Below are 18,968 nucleotides of genomic sequence, written 5' to 3' on the forward strand. Positions count from 1 at the left end.
CATCTACATTTAAAGTAGAAGCTAAGAAAATAAATCACAATGAAGAAGAGTATCACTGGCTTCTGCTGATTATCTGATATGGTAATCCTGCCATCCATCTCTATCACTCACTATGGATAATGGCTCAATACTTGAATAAGAAGCTATAAAGCAAGCTAGAAAGATGTAACCATCTTGTCTATACAAAAAACCAAAAAAAAGCACCACCTTCTGAATGTGCACTTCTCAGTCCAGTGGCATAATGAAAAAGGACATGCACAACACCAGCAGGTATTAAGGTTTTCTTCAAGGCAGAAGGGCCTGGCAAAAAAGAAGAAATGGCACCTTGGAAAAGAAGTTAATTTTAACTACTGGATTTGGGCATGCTCCATACACAGGTTACAGATCTTCCAACAGTGCCATCTGTTTGTGAATTTGCCCACATAACCAACAACCTAGACACTACAAGGATCCAATCAACAAACAAAATCCAAGAAGACCCTCCAGCCATGTCAAGTATTTATTAAGCTCTCTTGCTACAGAAGAGACAGAAAGAGAGAACAAAATAGAAAAGAGAAGAAAGTATGTCTTAATTGTGTGGAGAGCTGACACTGCAGCCCTTACATGTAGAAGGTGCAGAATAACCCTCATGCCATAGCATTTAACAGCAAACACTGCTTCACTACCCAAGTTTTAGCATTTCAAGTTTAAGAGAGCTGGACAATGGAAGCTTTAAAACCAAAAAGGATTAGATAGCAGTACAATGAATTTGTCTTCAATTTTTCATTTCTCAATCAGCACTCAGTTTTTCCCCTTAAGAGTTTTCAATATGAAAACCTGATGTGGAGAATCACACAGACAGTAATTTTCTCTTTAAAAAGTGAGTATAATTTTAATTGATCTACACGAGCCCCTCTTCTCCCAACATCCCAACACTACTAGGTGAAAACAAGTTTTGGTACTCATATGTAAGAAGTAGGTTAAATACCAAAGTTAATCCCTTCAGAAGAAACACATTTTTGTGCGGAAGTGACAGTGGCATTTTAAGTGCCAGTGGCATTTTTAGTGCCAGTATTCAACTGGTTTATTGTAACACTACTTCAAAGAAAATACAAGGTATGCTGGACAATCATCCAGAGTTCTGACCAGCAAACCTGATAATCCCATGCAGCAGCAAAATGTTTGGTTTCCAAAAAGAAAGAGTTCTGTCAGGCTGCTTTTCTGCAACATTCATTGTGTAAATAAACATGTAATTTTATGTTTTAATTTACAGAGACTGGATAATTCCACTTGTTCCAAACTCTACTTGTTTAAATATCTGATGTTTAAAATTAAGATATTCACTTAAGTCAGTCCTAAAATCCTCAGATTCAGCCTTCCATAAGGGCCCACAGTCCATTTTCAGAGATGTACCATGTATGTACAAAGATCTGCTCTTTCATTTTAGAAGTTGATAGCTTTGCCAAAGGATGCTGCTAGGTTTGCTTCCCTGAAGGCTTCTGACACCGTCTGTAGGGAGCAAGCACAAAAAGTTACAAGTCATTAATAGCTACATGGAAGAACAGCCTGTCTGTGTAATGGTGTTTAACTTACTGGATGGGCATGGCAAACTCTGGCTACATCTTCACATGATGCTCCATATTCCATTGCAAGGGCAGCTTCATTCACCATTTCACCAGCACCCTGTAATTTAATGGTACTTCCAATTAGCACAAATTCTTAAGCAGTTGTCCACATTCTGCTGCATTAGTAGCAGCTTATAAATAAGCATTTTCTGCTAAAAAAGAGCAATTATGGTTTAACCAGCACTTCATCTGTGCTATAATGTAAGTAATGTACTCTATTTAGTGATTGTGATCAAGCCTAGCATAAATCCAAACATTGAGAGTTGTGCAAAAGCTAGGCATTTTTCCATGAAAGGAAACCTACCCAAAACTTCAATGCTCCCCTGAAAAGTTAAAAGAGGTAACTAGATCAAAAAAAAAGGCACGTTACTACACCTACACCTTCATTTTTATTTGCTGTGTTTATGCATATTTACTAAGAGAATATATATTTGAGGAGTCAAAAATAGTTAAATCTCCTCTTAGATTTTTAGCAATCAGATCCACAACCATAAGATTTTTCCCCCAGTCCTTTCCCAATGAAGAAAATTAAAAATTAGATCTGCTGGTATGAGACAAAGTTGTGCTTCCTTTAAGGCATGCTGGTTTCTAAATTACTACAACTGCAAGAGAAATTAAGTTGCATAGAATCTTATTGAGAACAATTTGGTTAACTTGGCTTAACTTTTGTGTACAGAAAGCTGTACACAAAAATGTAAGGAAGCGTTTCTGCAAACATATTAAAAAAAAAAAATACAGCTAAGAAACAAAACAGAGAAAGATTAGGGTCTAACTTTAGTTTAAAAAAAAACCAAAAAACAAAAACCCCCTAAACAGGGAAAATCCCAAAGGTTTTCTACTCTAAATTCCATAAATTACTGATCCCAGATTTGGTGACTGCAGCATAAGATTACCACCCTTGCTGAGATCTTTAGTTGGAGAGAAGGGAAAAAAGAAGACACCAATGAAAAAGACAAAGTCTTTTCAGCTCCTTCAACTTCCAAAAGATAAATCAACAATTTCTGCTGTTCTCTCAAGTATTTGACAGTATTCATAAAAACAAAATGAAAAAAAAAAACACAACAAACACCATCACCAAAAACCTCACCACACAAAACTTGCCAAAGAAACCAAATAAATAACCACAGCAATTCAAGAAAAAAAAAGCAAAAAAAAAAAAAAGCTGGGCTTTTTTTTTTTAGTTATACCTAAGGAACTAAAAAGTAGGAAGGAGGTTAGGGTGTGGAACAGAACTGTAAAAAAATGTAAGTATGGCGAACTCAAACCTTCCTGTTTACAAACACCACTTCTAACTCAACAACTAAGCAACACTAAATAGAACATTACAAGGCTAAGAAAGCACAATTGATGATACTTACTGAGCCTAAAATGTGAGCACCCAACATCCTGTCTGTTGACTTATGACTAAGTATCTTCACCATGCCATCTGTGTCAGCATTTGTCTTTGCTCTACTGTTTGCAGCAAATGGAAATTTCCCAACTTTGTATTCTACACCCTGCAAAAGAGATGTGTCACTGACTTAATGACCAACAAGAACAATGTAACCAAATGTTACACACATGAGGAGAAGCAAGGCACAACTCAAACAGGAGACACAGGAATGTACACGAACTATCACTGTAAATGGTGTAAGAATGTACAAAAAATATTAATTTGCAAACAAACAATATTCATGTCACAGAATACATTAATGAGAACTGTGGTTCTTGGGAGAGTGGCATGCACAAGAGCAGCATTCACTCACACACCCTAACCCATAAATTCAAATGCAGAAATTTAGATAAAGTAGCTAGATAAACAACTAGGGAATGAAACCAAGCTCAAAGGAGAAAAACAATTTTTGCTGGAAAAGAAAACAAACAGTACCTCTTCTTTCAGCTGTTCTTCTGACTTGCCCACCCAGGCCACTTCAGGGTGAGTGTAGATGACAGAGGGAACGCAGTTATAGTCAATGTGAACTGCTCCCCCAGCCATGCCTTCTACACAAAGAATGCCTTCATCCTCAGCCTTGTGGGCCAGCATAGGTCCAGCAACTACATCACCAATAGCATAGATGCTATCAGACCAATGAAACAGAATAAGACACTGTTTAAAAACATCCTAGCACACCTTACATAACAGTCTGTTTGAAACATATTACTGAAAACTCTAATCAAAACAGATTAAAATACTTCATTTTAGCAGTTTCCACAGAATGGCCACACTTCAAGAAGTACTTAGTGACATGAAATTCACAGTGACTTTTAAATTACAAAACTCCAAAGGCTGACTAAAATTTTTTAGCTACTGAAATGATAGGATATATTGACTTTTCAGAAAAGAAAAATATGTTCTGTTGTTAAAAACAAGAAGTGCTTCAGTAAGTTAAATGTATTTTTAAAGTTTTCTGCATTAAAAAAAACAGGAAAAAAATTAGTCTTACTTACTTTGGAATCTTGGTTTGGAATCTGTTGTTGACTGGAATTCTTCCCTTCTTATCAAGTTCTATTCCCATTTCCTCAAGACCTAGATCTTTTGTAAAAGGGCGCCTACCGATGCACACTAGGAGCACATCACAAGTTAATACTTCTGCCTTGCCACCAGCAGCAGCTTCAACACTACAGCAAAACAAGAAGCAAAATGCTAAGCTGTAAACTTGTAGCCTTATCTCTGCCTGGCTAGTAACTAGTAAGACCCAAGATGGTGAAATCCTGTCTGGGTGCAAAGCATTTCACTCAGCCTGCCCCAGGCTTCTTCCTTGCAAGAGTTCAGCAGTGGAAGAGGGAGGAAGGGGCAACACCTCTTACTGCATTTCCCAACAACTGTCAGGGAGAAAATCAGGGTGTATTTTCAACAGCAAGTAGCATGATCTGATGGGATCAAATCTGTACAGCAAAGTCATCACTGCTGAGCACTTGCCACCCAAAGTATATCTATTTTGTATATGGTATATATACTTGGGGTGGGGTAGGGCCATGTATCCTGAGCGAGCTTTCCCCTGGCCCAGGAACCAAACACCTGTTAGCAGCTGCCATGAATCCCAGGCATCCCTCAAGGGCATCTGGTCATTACTTGTGCCCAGAGCAAGTTCAGTTCCTGTACTCTGAGAGCACAAGAACCAAAGCATGGGAAGTGAGGACAATTGGAAGTGTGGTTCAAAAGTACACTCTGAACCAAAATGATACCCTAAAAGTAGAAACAGACTACATGAGAGATTCAGCCAGCATGAGTTTGGCATGCAAAGAAGCCCAAAGCCTGGACCTTTAGAGTGATGGATGACAGACTGTCCCAAGCTACAGTGATCCAGCAAGTAAAAGTCTCCATAGTTAGTCTCCAGTGAAAAAACATTTAAGCTTTTTTTTGTGACATCAAGCAATTTTTTAAAATACAGTTTCTGCAGTTTAGAGAATCCATAAACACAAACAGAACTAGTGTATACTTATGAACTTGTACAAAGCAAATTTGCTTTATGTGTTTCTATATTAACTGTTCATGTATAAAACTTCAAAGGTCTTGAGTAAGACCACTAAAATAAACTCTTTGTATAGCTTCATTTATTTCTGTTCAAGAACAATAATATCTCTGCCAGGCTTACCCTAAGACAAGACGACCTTACAGCACATAGTCAAGAATTAATGGCTTGGAAATAACTGTATGAACAATCATGATATTTATGTTAGTTATACTAGAAGCAAATATCTTCCATGAAAATAACAAATTAGAGTTCTGTTTTTATTACTGATCTCATTGTAACAGTGGTTTTATGCCAGAATGCCCTCAACTCAAGTCAATGGAACCTCTCCTGTATAAGCAACTCAGGACTTAATAAACTCAAAATTATGAGTGTTAAAGAAGGATAAACATTTAATTGCACTAGAGAATTAATTTTCATTCCTGTTTAAAAAATAATATCAGATTGTATTTTTAAATAGGTTTGATGGATTGGGAGGAAGAATAAATTTTGCATTCCTTTAGCTTTGTGTTTAACACTTACGCTACATCTATTTTTCCATCTGGTCTCTTGGTAGCACCAGTGACTTTGGTGTTCAGTTTAAACTTGAATCCCTGCTTCTGAAGAATGCGTTGGAAGTTCTTAGAGATCTCCATGTCAATTCCCATTCCCCCAACATGGCCCATGAACTCAACAGCTGTCACATCTGCACCGAGGCGCTGCCAAACTGAGCCCTGCAGGTCAACAATGCAAGTAAAAAGAGATTTTGAAAAGCAGATTTCAGATACTTTTACTCTAGTATTTACAACAGACTGTAAACTCTTCTAAAGCAGGATAACATGTAACAGCAAACTGATCAGTTTCTACAAACATGATGTAAAATAAAACAAGTTCAACTTCCCCCAGCCTTTCCATGAAAAGATTTATCATTGTTTATTTACAGACACAAAACTTCCATGATCGAATTCAGGGAATTAGGCTTTTAAAGAAATAGCTAACAAAATCACTAAATATAACTCATGTATGTTTTATTTATACTATAGGTATAGAAGAAATTCAAAATCAAAGAATCTGAAAGGAAAACCCAAAGGGAATTGCTTGTGGTGCCCTAATACCACTACTAATTAATCAAAACAGTATCACATTAAGGAAATTTTACACAACAAAATGGAGCCTCTGCTGGTCCTGTCTATATTTACAACCTTAACCATGATCATCAGCCTCACCAACAAAACCCATGTACACCCTGGAGGTATCTACCTACAGTTACCCACATCCACCCAGTACAGAATTTCACTTTGCTTACTCTTTCCCAGCTTATTAGTCAGCAGGTTAAGCAACCACCTGGCAGATGGGCACAGATTCAAGCAGCTGCAAGACCAGCAAATATAAATTCTTTTTGAAATGTGTAGGTGTGAGGTAAAAGGACTCAGACCACAATGAACTACAAAGTCTCCACATTTCTGGCTGACAGAATATGAACTACCAGATCACATTAATCATCTCTTGAGATTAACTGCTAAACACAAAATTCATCCTGACTACCCTGGCATTCCCTCACCTCCCTACTCCTCCAAAAGAGAAAAAGAAATATGCAAGGCCCTGGATGTTCCTCTCTAATTTCTTTGCTTATCTAACTAGTTGCAGAAGTACTGACCCAATAGACACTTATCCCAGCTTTTCTGGTAAAAAATGGAGCTAGCAGGTTATAAAGTCTGAACAGACTGACTACAACTCACTGAACTGTTAAAGCACAGCAAAACCATCAAATACAGCCACAAAAAATACACCTTTTTCCTTTACAAATTAAAAGTTGAGTGGTTTAAACATCCTCTCACCAGTTCCACACCGATGACTCCTGCACCAATGACAACCATCTTTTCTGGAACCTGTTTCAGTGACAGCGCACCAGTGGATGACACAATGGTATCTTCATCAATCTAATGACAAAGAAATGCACAAAGGGAGGTCTGCAATCTCTGTTACATATTCTATACCAAACACCTTTTACATACCATATACAAAACACACACAGCATGAAGTGCAGTCAGGTGCAAACCATTATTACACATTAAACCGTGTGGCTATGAGACACTGAAAAGGAAGTACAATTAAGTTCAAATACGTACAGTAATTCCAGGGAAGGGAGCCACTTCTGAGCCTGTGGCTATGAGTATGTTCTTTGTGTTGATAACTTGTGTGCTGCCATCCTCTTTAGTTGCAGTGACTTGGTTCTTGCCAGTTATTTTTCCAAACCCAGATACATGTACAACCTTTAGTAATCAGAAAACAGTGAAGTCAGGTTCAAGTAAGTTAGGTTGCATTTCATCTGAATCTCACTAATGGTTAGAGATGCTGCTAGAACATCTCTCTGCATCTCTGTCTGGTACAAACCACAAAGTAACTGCATACTAGTAGGAACAGTAATGGTATACTATTCCTTTAAGCAGATTAAGAATGAAGGCACCAGGCATTTAAAAGTTTTCTGGAAGAGAAGCATCCAAATTCTGCCCTTGCCATATCAGTCACTCTAATTTATGTGGCAATGTGAAAATATAAAAAGTTAAAAATTCAGATTAAAAATTTGGATATATCTCAGTATATAATCCAAACTAACCTTGTTTTGTTTAAATAAATGAGCAATTCCACCTGTTAAGGCCTTCACTGCACTACTCTTCTGTTCCATCATCTTCTCTAGATTCAAACGGAGTCCTGTAACTAAAGTTAAAGCAAAACAACTTACATCAAGCATTAAAACAACTTACATCAAGCATGTAATGTTAAAAGAGCTAACCTCAACACAGTTAGCAGCTGGCACAGAAAGATGTGTTGAATGGCCCCACTACATGCTAAAGGTTACCTTCAACAACTGCTATGCTGAAAATCAATATTGCACTTTTCAGCTATAACTTATCTATCCAATATTCAGAGTGCAAAGAGCAGACACGTTCCTGAGCCTCCAAATGACAGATAAATGATATTATTTATAACTCTAAAAATGTTCTGACCAGAAAACCATACTAATCAGATTTGAAAGATTAAATTTACTTCTTGGTGGAAACCACTTATGCAACAGGCAGTGAGAGCTCTTCACTCACTTTCAATTCCTCTATTAGCGAAATCTTTTCCATGGGCCAAATGATACAGATGTGAGTTGTTCAGCAAGGCCTAAAACAGACAGACAAAAATGTGGATTTGGACATACATTCCATATATAATATAAAAGAGTATTTACTATAAGGAAAAATAATTATGCTATTTGCAAAATGTTCTCTCTATTGCTCGATATTTACATATTTGAAAAGGTGTATTTCAATCACAGAACTTGTACACAGTAGCTCCTACTGAAACACTCAATGAAGTTACATACTTTACCTAGAAACAGAAAACAGTTAAATCAACACCTATCCTTTTTGCTCACTTCACCATAGAAACTGATAATTACACAAAAAAAAAAGGAACAGATCAAATAGAGGAAGAGAAAAATAACTGTGACTGATGGCCAAAGAGAAGATACAGAATAACTTGATGAGGAAAATCTATACTAAAATGCCTGTTAAGATTTTAACCTGTGTAGACATATATGAGTTAAATTCTGAGGTTTTGTGCTGAAGTTTCTGTAACTGCATAGCCAGCCAAGCTGAAGCTGGATGGCTTGGAGCTAGCTCCGGTACATGGATCTTCCAAATTCTTAGATAAAATTAGAATGGTTTTTATATGGATGGCTAAAAATTAGTAGCTTCAAATTGAGAAGATTGATAATTGTATTTTGATTAGAAATAACAATATAGTTAAGGTAGGATCTTACTAAGAAAATTGATTTGTTATAGCCACCCCAAATATGAAATTATCTATATCTTTGCAAGGACAGCAGTGTGAGTTTGCACTGACTTAAATCTAAAGTAGGCACAGTAAAAGATTCAAAGGGCATTTTGAAATACTTGCCTTATCTACATGTTTGTGTAAAACTAATACTATCAAAATAAGATAATTCTATTTTTATAATTTTTATCAACTGTCTTTAAAGTAATTTCTCTACTTTACATAACTGTCCCAGTCCCAAATCTGTAACATTCACATTACTTAAAAGATGCAGCCACTGCTTAAGACTTTAGCAACTAGAAAGGAAAAAAAAATAATAATCCATGCCCAAGGTATTATTTTGGGTGGTTTTCTGGAAAAGAATATTTGAATCATTTGTTACTGCCTTGGTGTACACAGCCTACGTATCCTCTTTTTAAGTTTACTGCAATTCAAATGAATTCTAGATAGCATTCAAGTTTAGCCATGGGTTCAATAGTATTTTCATAAGAAATCTAAAGGATAAAAAAATAATAGGGTACTTGAGAAGCAGATCCCAGCAGTAGTTTCAAACTTTCGAGGTAGCACTGTGTGGATTAAGATGTTTCATTGGTGCTTCAATATATTAAGATACTCAGAACCTCATTAAAATGATTACTAAATGTTTAGAAAAATTAACATAAATTTTAAAAACCCTGTAGTATTTATACTGTATTTTCTCCTCCCATGCTAACAGAACCTCTTGAGCAAAAGGATTAGAAACAGCAACACAGTTAGGAGGGATCTTGCTAAGAATATTATGTCTGTTACTACAGCCATCACAAACATGGCCTTAGCAGAGACTTCCTCCACCTGCTGGGTGCTACTGAGGCAGATTCCCCAGCAACAGCACTGTCCTTACAAAGGCCAAGGCCTGAAATTACTTTAAACTAGACTGACAATGTCAAATAGGAAGTTCTTATTAATTTCTTCTTGCTTGTCCTTTCTTTCAGAGTGCATGTGTTGGACTCAGCTCTTTCTCTCCACATCTGTATTACTCCACACTGCACAGCCTCACCCTCCAGGCCACTCTTACATGGACATCCATCTTGAGAAACTCCTTCTTATTCTCCTTCCAAGCAAAGCACATCATGTCAGCTGCTTTTAATGAAGCTATGACAAACATGCAACTTACCTTGGATGGAATACATCCAACATTCAAACAGGTTCCCCCTAACGTTGCATTTTTTTCTACACAGACAGTCTGAGGAAAAACAACAGAGGGAAAAAAAAACTTTTTAGTAATACTCTGCCACCATTTCCTTATGGGCTCTCTCACAATGTAGAATTGATGACAAAGAGATTTGGCTACTTGTCTAGTAATTCTACCTCTACAAGTATCCCCTTAATTTAATTCCTAGATTTATTTTACAGCTCATGTTTCCCTTCTCTCATTTTTTTGTTAACTTAAAACCCACAAAATAGCTCCTTGCAACCAAATTCTCTACCAAACTGCACCAGTTTACTGTCTGCAAACAACAGCCACTGCACAATTCATACAAGTGCTACTTTTATGCACTTCTGTAGTCCTACCACAAAAATCTACAAAGCAAATAATAAATACAAGACTCAGTCCAGTGAAAGATGTTCCCCTAACAATTACAGAAAAAACTGCTAGAAACAAAACATGTAAATCATGTGAAGATTCATAAAAACAAGAAAACAACTGGTAAATGAACTGGCATAGATTAAGATCCCATGAAGCTATCTTTTCTTCCAAGAAAACAAAACAGAACAAAACCCCCAAGCCACAAACAACATTTCCTTCTGCTGCTATAAAGCTGCACCACCACCTATAAAGAAAGAAAAAACAAAAATGAAGTACAGCAAAACCAAACAAAAATAAGGTCAATAACAACAGGGATGGAAAATATTTCATCTCCTTCTCATTAAGCTGACAACATCAAAGTGTGCAAAGGACAAAAACAACTGCCAAAACTTCATTTAAGACCAGATCACTGGGAGAAAATGAAGGAGAGCAAAGGAAGGTCTCCTTCAGAGAAGGAATTGTATAAGCAAAGGAATTGTCATCTCCTTCTTTGGAAGGCGCACACATTCAAAATAATTGTAACCTTGGTTCACACTCTTGAGAGCTCCAGTCCACTGAGAGGCAACTACCTAGGTGAAAACCTTTCACAATTTCTTTAAATTGTTGTTTTTGTGCTAAGGTAGGTGATGGTAACACGAAGAGCAGAATTCACCAAATCAAATCACAGGAACATTCTGAGACATGCTCATCCCCTACCTCCCCTTCCTCTTGTTTTGAGCACATGAATACATGAAACACAACACGAGGGCTTTACAAGCTGCACCATGGATCAAACAGCACCAGACTGCACCTATCTTTACCCAACAAGGATGTTCTGCCTCATCCATTTCACATGAACTTCACTGACAAGGCCAAGCAAAGCTTTTGGGAAGCCAAAACCCAGAGAACACTACTGGCAACAACATGGGATGCTGTAGTGCAGATACAAGGGCTCAGTGCTTGTGCCAATAGAAACAGCACTAAAACTGAAATCTAAGTAATTCAGTAGAGCAGAATTAGCTTCTTCCATGGATGGTGTAACTATACAATCTTTTTGCCAGTCTACTAAAAACATTCTACATGTTTATTCAATGATTATGGTGGCATGCACAAGTATGTCCAAGCATTTTCCCCTCTCTAACTAGTAGTGAAACAGTCTAAGAGAATTATTTTTTACTATGATGAAAAAGAGAATCCAGGGCACTTTTTAACCCCCTTGTGCATGGTATCCTACTGTTAATCACAGATATGAAGGACTCAAGGACAGTACTGCTCCAAGAAAAGCTGCTTTATAGCCAGCCACAAAAATAGCTTTGCAATAATCAAACATGAACTCATGTGGCAGAAGGCCACAATCTTTATTAAAACCTGCATCACTGAGCACCTTTTATTCTCAGCTTACTAGCTAAGTAACCACATACCTTCAGAAGCAAGAGTGATTACCATGACAAAATAGTAATTCACAAAGATGTGCAAAGACAATTCAGTTATTTTGCTCTAGGTCACAGGCAGATGTACAACCTAATGCAATCTCAAACACTTATATTTTGATACAGTTACATATTAGAAGGCTAAAAGATGCCCAAAAAGATGTTACTGACACCCATTTTTGGGAATACTGACCAATGAGGGACAACACTCAGAATTACAGGTAAATTCAGTTTGAAGGGACCTCCTTAGGAGGCCATCTACTCAAACCTCCTTGTCCAGACACAGCCAGCATCAAAGACATTGAGGGAGGTGCCTCTCCCCCTCTACTCTGCCCTCATGAGACCCCAGCTGGAGTACTGTGCCCAGCCCCGTGGCCCCCAGCACAACACAGAACTGGACCTGCTGGAGCAGCCTGGAGGAGGCCACCAAGTTAATCACAGGGCTGGACCACCTCCCCCATTGAAGACAGGCTGGGAAGGCTCTGGGGAGGCCTCACAGCAGCCTTGGAGTATCTAAAGGGGGCTTGCAAGAAGGCTGGAGGGGGACTTTTCACAAGGATATTTAGTGACAGAAACAGCCTTAAGCTGAAGGAAGGAATTCTTTACTGTGGGGCTGGTGAGGCACAGGAATAGGTTGCCCAGAGAAGCTGTGGATGCCCCAGCCCTGAATGTGCAAGGCCAGGCTGGATGGCTCTCTCAGTAACAGGGTCCAGTGGAAGGTGTCCCTGTCCATGGCAGGGGAGCTGGAACAAGGCCAGCTTTAACACCCCTCCCAACCCAAACCATTCTGTGATTCCATGATGTATCACATGGCTCAGGGCCTTGTACAGCCAAGTTCTGAAAATACTGAAAGATGAAAACTACACACTGCATAGGCCCCCCATTCCTGTGCCTCACTGGAACTCATCACCAGGAGTTCATTTTGGCCATGAAGTCTATTTTAGGTAATTCAGAAACATTGTGACATACAAAACAGCAGGAACGTGCTCAAGAATGCTAGCACCACCTTCTCAGAGTTCTTTCCAGATAATTACAAGAACAATAATGCAATACCAAGAGTGTCAGCTGGCCTCATATTAAAAAGTGAAGGCAAAGAAATATCCTGAAGTCACATTTTGTATTTTTATAAGTTTAAAAACACCTGACATATATTATACACATAAAACTCTCACAATACTTAATGAAATGACACCACTAATACACATCAGGCATAAATTGCCTCTTCTGAAAAGCATTCAAAGACAACAAGACAGAATGGAGATGAACATAAATAAATGCAACTAAGAGAGTACAGTATTTCTTTTGCCTCTAAAATTCTCATATGCCAGTAGAATTCCACTAATCACATTCAAAAAGCACATCAGCTGAATATGGCTTTTTCTCCTTCTGAGCTCCCTCAGTCTGTTCTTCAAAACAGTTTTCCACCAGTCTTTTTGTCAGTCATGATCCCTTTATTTTTCCATTTGTTGAGAGAAAAATTCCTTCCTAGCACTGTTTTCCCACCTTCTCTTTCACAGGAGTATAAGCCCACCTTATTTTATTACCAGTTCCAACCAAAAGTAAGCTGTCCTAAGCAGCTCTGTCAGTAGCAGGGCTATAGACAGTAATACAGTCAGATCTCCATTTCAAATTCTGCAGGATGCAGGTAAGCAAGGAAAGGAAAGATTAGCAAAAGATGCCTACAGCATCTGGTGGCCCAAGACGTGCCAGAAGGATTACAGTGTCACACAGATACCTCTGAACTTAACCTGGATGAGCGCTGTGCTATCTGAGTGAGGTCTCACCTTAAACCCAAGCTGAGCTGCTTTGATGGCAGCAACATATCCTCCAGGCCCAGAGCCAATGACGGTGACATCGGCATCCACTGAAACAGAGAACAGCTGGGTTACTGCCTTTCAGCACAATAACTGTGCATCGAGAACTGTGCAAGGGAATGAAATAGGATTAGATAAGGAAGCTACACCTCATATGTGAAAGTAACTTTATGGACACAGTGAAAGGTTGTCTAAAGGTACTCATTCCACAAGAAAAATAACCAGACTTAAATTTCACAAGGAAAATAATGTAAAATGACATCAAGAAACTGAATTTCCCATCCTTCTTGCTCTAAAGTCTTTAAGAACTTAACCCAAGATGTCTCAATAGTTTACTGTAACATTTTTTCCAACATAGGTTCTATTGATGTTTAGCACCAATCGTAAATGCTTACTGAATGCCACAAATTTATAAAGGGGAAAAGATGGCTGCAATAGTTATCTGTGCAAACTCTATTGATTATAAAGCAGTGGAAGCTATGAACTTTGTACCGAGCCCATATCTTGTAACCACAATCTCTTTTAGAATATTAATTAATGTAAGAACAGAGATGGTGAAGTTCAACTTCTATTTTCAGCTTTAACTTGAAATCAAATGATGAAAATAAACCACAGTTTTCATCTGGAAGGCTGATTTCTGAGTTTGAAGTATTGTTTTGTTTTTTGTAGGGGTTTGGGTTGGTGGGGGTTTTTTTGTCCAAAACAGGTTTCTCACAAGAAATTACCTTGATCAGCATAGGATCTTTGTGGCACTGCACAAACTCCCTGCAGACCATGATGAATTCGATCAAAATGGCTTCTCTAGAAAGGAAAAAAAATTAATAAAAACAACCCCTTGGTTTTACAAGTTTCTGTCTATCCCTGAGGGAAAATAAGCATTCAGCCACACAGAGATGAATACACAGTTACTGTCACCAGTCACCAAAACAGGAACAGCGGGACTGAAGCACAGCGGGCACTGAGCAGAACAAGAGGCAGAAGCTGCTCTGCCACTTACCTGCTCTGTCACCTCAGTCTGTCATCACACCTGTTCTCAGGTCACTCTCACCTCAGGCTCACCTCTAACTACAAAACTCTTTCAACTCTCAGACCACATAATGACATAAATTAGATATCCACAAGAGTCTTGTTCTGTAACCAACCCCTTCAGCCATTTCCTATGAACAGGCAGCTGGATCTCATAGGAGGTTCGGGAGGGCAAGTTTTTTTAACCTTTACGAAAAAGTAATGGGACAGCACAGAGCAGCTGCTACAAACACATCGAGGGCCGATCACGCTGTAACTGGAGTAGAGGATGTCCCTGGAAGCATTTGCGAAGTCCCCAGCACCGCAGCCCAAAAGCCGGGGCCGGCTGACGGCGGCGCCTTTTGCAGCCACCACGGCCGCGGCCTCCCGCGGGCTGGGACACCGGGACACCGATAACGCACACGACAGCTGGTCCCCGCCGCTCACGGACCTGAGGGCCGCCACCGCTGCCACCACTCGCCCGAGCGGCGAGGGACGGGGACAGCGGAGCAGGGAGGGCAGCGCGGCCAAGGCCCGCGCCCGCCTCAAGGCGCCACTGCGGCCCCGCCCGCCCTCACACACGCCCCCGGCGGGCTAAGGGGTCTGAAGAAAGCCCAGGCCCGAGCTGCCCGGCGCGGCTTCCGTCCCTTGTCCCCTCCCTTGCCCTCGCCTCGCCGCCCCGCCGGTGCCGTACCCGAGCGAGCGCGCAGGAGACGCGGCCCCAGCGCTGCATGTCGGCGGTGCCGCCGCGCCCCGGCCGCTCAAGGACTCCGCGGTCGCGCGCAAGCGCAGGCGCAGTGCCGGCCGGGGCGGGGCCAGGCGGCGCCGGGGCTTCAGGGACGGGAGAGAGCCCCGAGCTCTGGGCGCGGTGTCGGCCAGCCCCGCTGCCGGGGCACGGTCACTGCCGCCGGTGACACCGGAGCACGTCCCGGCGGGTTCGGAATGTCTCCGGAGAGGGAGACTCCGCCACCGCCCCGGGCAGCCCGTTCCAGTGCTCTACCGCCCTCAACGTAAGGAAGTTCTTCCTCATGCTGAGGTGGAACTTCTTGTGTTTCACTTTATGGCCGCTGCTCCTCTTCCTGTCGCCGGCACCACTAAAAGAATCTAGCACATCCTCTTGGAATCAGTTTTTGAGATGTCTCTAGAATCAGAGACTTATAGAATGTGCTAAGTTGGAAGGGCCCATCGGGATCCAGCTCCTGGCCCTGCACAGGACACGCCAAGAGTCTCACCCTGTCCCCTGAGAGCATTTTGCAAATGCTTCTATAACTCTGTCACACTGGTGCTGTGACCACTTCCCTGGGGACCCTGTTCAGTGCCCAACTGCCCTCTGGGTGCAGAAACTTTTTCTGATATCCAATCTAAACCTCCCCTGACTCAGTTTCATGATGTTTCCTTGAGTGCTGTCACTGATCATGAGAATGAAGAGATTGGTACCTGCCTGTCTACTTCCCCTCATAAGGATGTTCAAGACTACAATATGGTCTCCCCTCAGTCTCCTCCAGGCTGAACAGACCAAGTGGCATCATAAATGCTCATAAATCTCCTCATAAGGCTTCTCCTTCAGACCATCATCCTCATGGCTTCCTTTGGATGCTCTCTAATAACTCAATGTCTTTTTTATATAGTGATGCCCAAAACCGCTCCTGGGATTTGAAGTTACACTGGCCCAGTGCAGAGCAGGGTGGGACAATCCCCTCCCTGGCCCAGCTGGTGATGCCTCCAGGACGTGATTGGCCCTCCTGGCTGCCAGGGCACTGCTAATTAATACATCATTTGTATGTATTGATGAGATCCCTTCTCAGTCTTCTCTTCACTAAGCAAGCCCAGCTTCCTCAGCCTCTCCTCTTAAGGCAGGTGTTGCAGTCCCATTGTCATCTTTGTGGCTTCTGCAGGACCCTCTCCAACACCTCCTTGGTTTTGTTGTGCCGAGGAGCCCAGAACTGCACAGAGCACTGCAGATGTGGCCTCACTAGTGCCCAATAGAGGAGGAGGGCCACCTCCCTGGGCCTGCTGGCTCCACTGCTCCTGATGCACCCCAGGACACCATTGGTCGGCCATCCTGGCCACAAGGGCACACTGACAGTTCAGAATCAACTTGTCACCCCCCAAGACTCACAGGTCCTTCTCAGCAGAGCTGCTCTCCAGTAGGTCAGACCCCAATCTGTGCTGGTACCTGGGAGGTCACAGACCCACCTGGCACCAAAATGAACCCTGGGGTGAGCAAAGCAGCCCCCAGTCCCAGACTGACTGTCCTGAACAACACCTGGGCACAAGCAGAGAAAGGGAAATTACATTTCAGACAGAAACCTCTTCCACCTAATTGACAGTGAAATGCCCATACATCTTTTTATATGAAAAAAATGTAAAATCTAGGATAATTTTGGAAGGACTTTGAATAATTGTTTAAGATTTATTTAATCAAGAAAATAATTGAACTAGAATATTGACACATTTTTATAATTAGTGTGGTTTAATTTAATGCTATGTATATTTTTCCAGAACTTACATTTTCTTCTGGAAAATAAATTGTATTTTCTTCTAGAATAATAGATTGGACACCCTACATTCCTCTGTTATTTGCACTTCAGCACGTCAGTATTTTAAAACGTAAATCCTTCATTGCCTGTGGGAGAACAACAATGGGCCAGGATAATTTTCCTTCTATAGTGAATAATTCTATAGTGAATTCTACGTAATTTAGGATATACATTCTGTTCAATTTATGCTAAAAACACCTAAATGTGGCTTTAGGGAAGTGATGTATAATATAGATCATACTATTGATTTCCCACCTTGCCGGAAATTGAAAATATTTTCTGTGAAAGGGTTGTTTTCTAAAGGGTTAATTTCTTGCACACGTCAGCATTTCCATCAGGGGGCAGCGTTCTGCTACTTCCCGCACAGCCAGGGTAAAACGCGGTATTCAGCAGGCAGAATTCCTCTTCTATCTTTTTCCATAAGGATTTCTCTGATCAGCCCTTTAGCAATGCTGGATGCGCCCAATATTTTTATATTTAAACCCCTGTTGGTTAGAGCATGGTGCTAACAATGCCAAGGTTGTGGGTTTGATCATTCACTCCAGGTGGACTTGATGATCCTTGTAGATCCCCTCTAACTTAGAATATTCTGTGATTCTAATGAAGAAGCATCCCAGAGTTATCCTGGATAGTACAGTGTCCCCATCATTTCCTCCTGCCCTCACTAATGAGCCAGCCAAAGAGAATAAAACCCAAAACTGCTCCAGCTGCAGCTAACTGAAAGTACTCAGCCAATATGTTTTAATTCTCCATGGCCTCCCAGTCTTGGTGCACATTGGGGTACTGGAGCTCTCCCCACTGCACAGGCAGTACATGAGTATTTCTAGGGAAATTACAGGTTTTTGGACACAAATCTGAATGCCATGAAAATGTGTTTACTGCAAGCAATGAACAGGACCATCCTCTGCAACAAGAAATGACTGGAGGCTCTGAATGATGCCTCCAGTTACTGTGGTCAGTACAGTGGTTACTGTGGTCAGTGCAGATGGTTACTGTGGCCACCAAAGGGAAGGCAGCTTGTGTGGTTATTGCTTCAGCACCCAGGCAAGAGGGTGTAGGGAGCCTGGGGGAATGCAGGAAGCATTAAAGTGTGTATTAGTGGATGGGGACAGTGGGAAGGCAAGGGGCCACACAGGGAATGCAGGGTTACATCCCTCCATCCCATTCACCTCAGCCCTGGTAGTCACCTCTGAACAGCCTTGCCCTTAACTGCACGTCCCTTGGGGTCATAGTATCTGGGACAAATGTTCTGAACCTTCCTGAGTACTCTGCTGAAGTTTGGAGATTGTTAAAATTCTTTTTTGAGGTTTTACACTCTGAGTAATAAAGATCATAAAGACAGAGTATTTTCTGTAGAACTGTGGTACTTGTAAACCACGGACACCTGAGTACTTTTTGTTCCCTTCCTCCTGGCATGACTCTGCCTCACCTTGCTTTGGTTGTAGCACTCCTTTCATGCTTGCTTTGGTTATGGCACTCCTTTCATGAACACTGAGGTTACAGTACCTGTTTACACTTCTACTTTTTATTGCATCTATGAATACTCATGAAATGTCTCCTTGCAGCAAAGCAGGCTCCCAGGATTCCAGCTGCATGAGGAGGAATCTTGTCAGCAAGAGGGGGCAGGTGATCCTTCCCTTCTGCTCAGCACTGGGGAAACATAGCTGGGGTTCTATTACAGGGAAAACACAGACATACTGGGGACAGTCTAGCAAAGAGCCATGGAGATGGCAGAGGGGCTGGAGCACCTCTGCTCTAAGGAAAGGCTGAGTGAGC

At 41.0% G+C, this 18,968-nt stretch overlaps 1 protein-coding gene across 1 annotated transcript; it reads right to left on the reverse strand.

Annotated features, from left to right (window-relative positions):
* Positions 1 to 486: 486 nt before the first annotated feature.
* Positions 487 to 15,429, reverse strand: DLD (dihydrolipoamide dehydrogenase). Its single transcript, XM_063155485.1, has 14 exons — positions 15,347 to 15,429; positions 14,373 to 14,448; positions 13,618 to 13,697; positions 10,011 to 10,079; positions 8,134 to 8,203; positions 7,653 to 7,753; positions 7,165 to 7,308; positions 6,874 to 6,975; positions 5,579 to 5,769; positions 4,032 to 4,202; positions 3,472 to 3,661; positions 2,963 to 3,100; positions 1,573 to 1,662; positions 487 to 1,488 (listed from the first exon to the last, which is right to left on the reverse strand). The coding sequence occupies exons 1-14, from the start codon at positions 15,383 to 15,385 to the stop codon at positions 1,423 to 1,425; spliced, it is 1,527 nt and encodes a 508-aa protein (XP_063011555.1). The 5' UTR covers positions 15,386 to 15,429; the 3' UTR covers positions 487 to 1,422.
* Between the last annotated feature and the right edge of the window lie 3,539 nt (positions 15,430 to 18,968).

The sequence above is a fragment of the Melospiza melodia genome, chromosome 4 (genome assembly GCF_035770615.1).
Source record: "Melospiza melodia melodia isolate bMelMel2 chromosome 4, bMelMel2.pri, whole genome shotgun sequence".
In the NCBI taxonomy this organism is placed as follows: Eukaryota; Metazoa; Chordata; class Aves; order Passeriformes; family Passerellidae; genus Melospiza; species Melospiza melodia.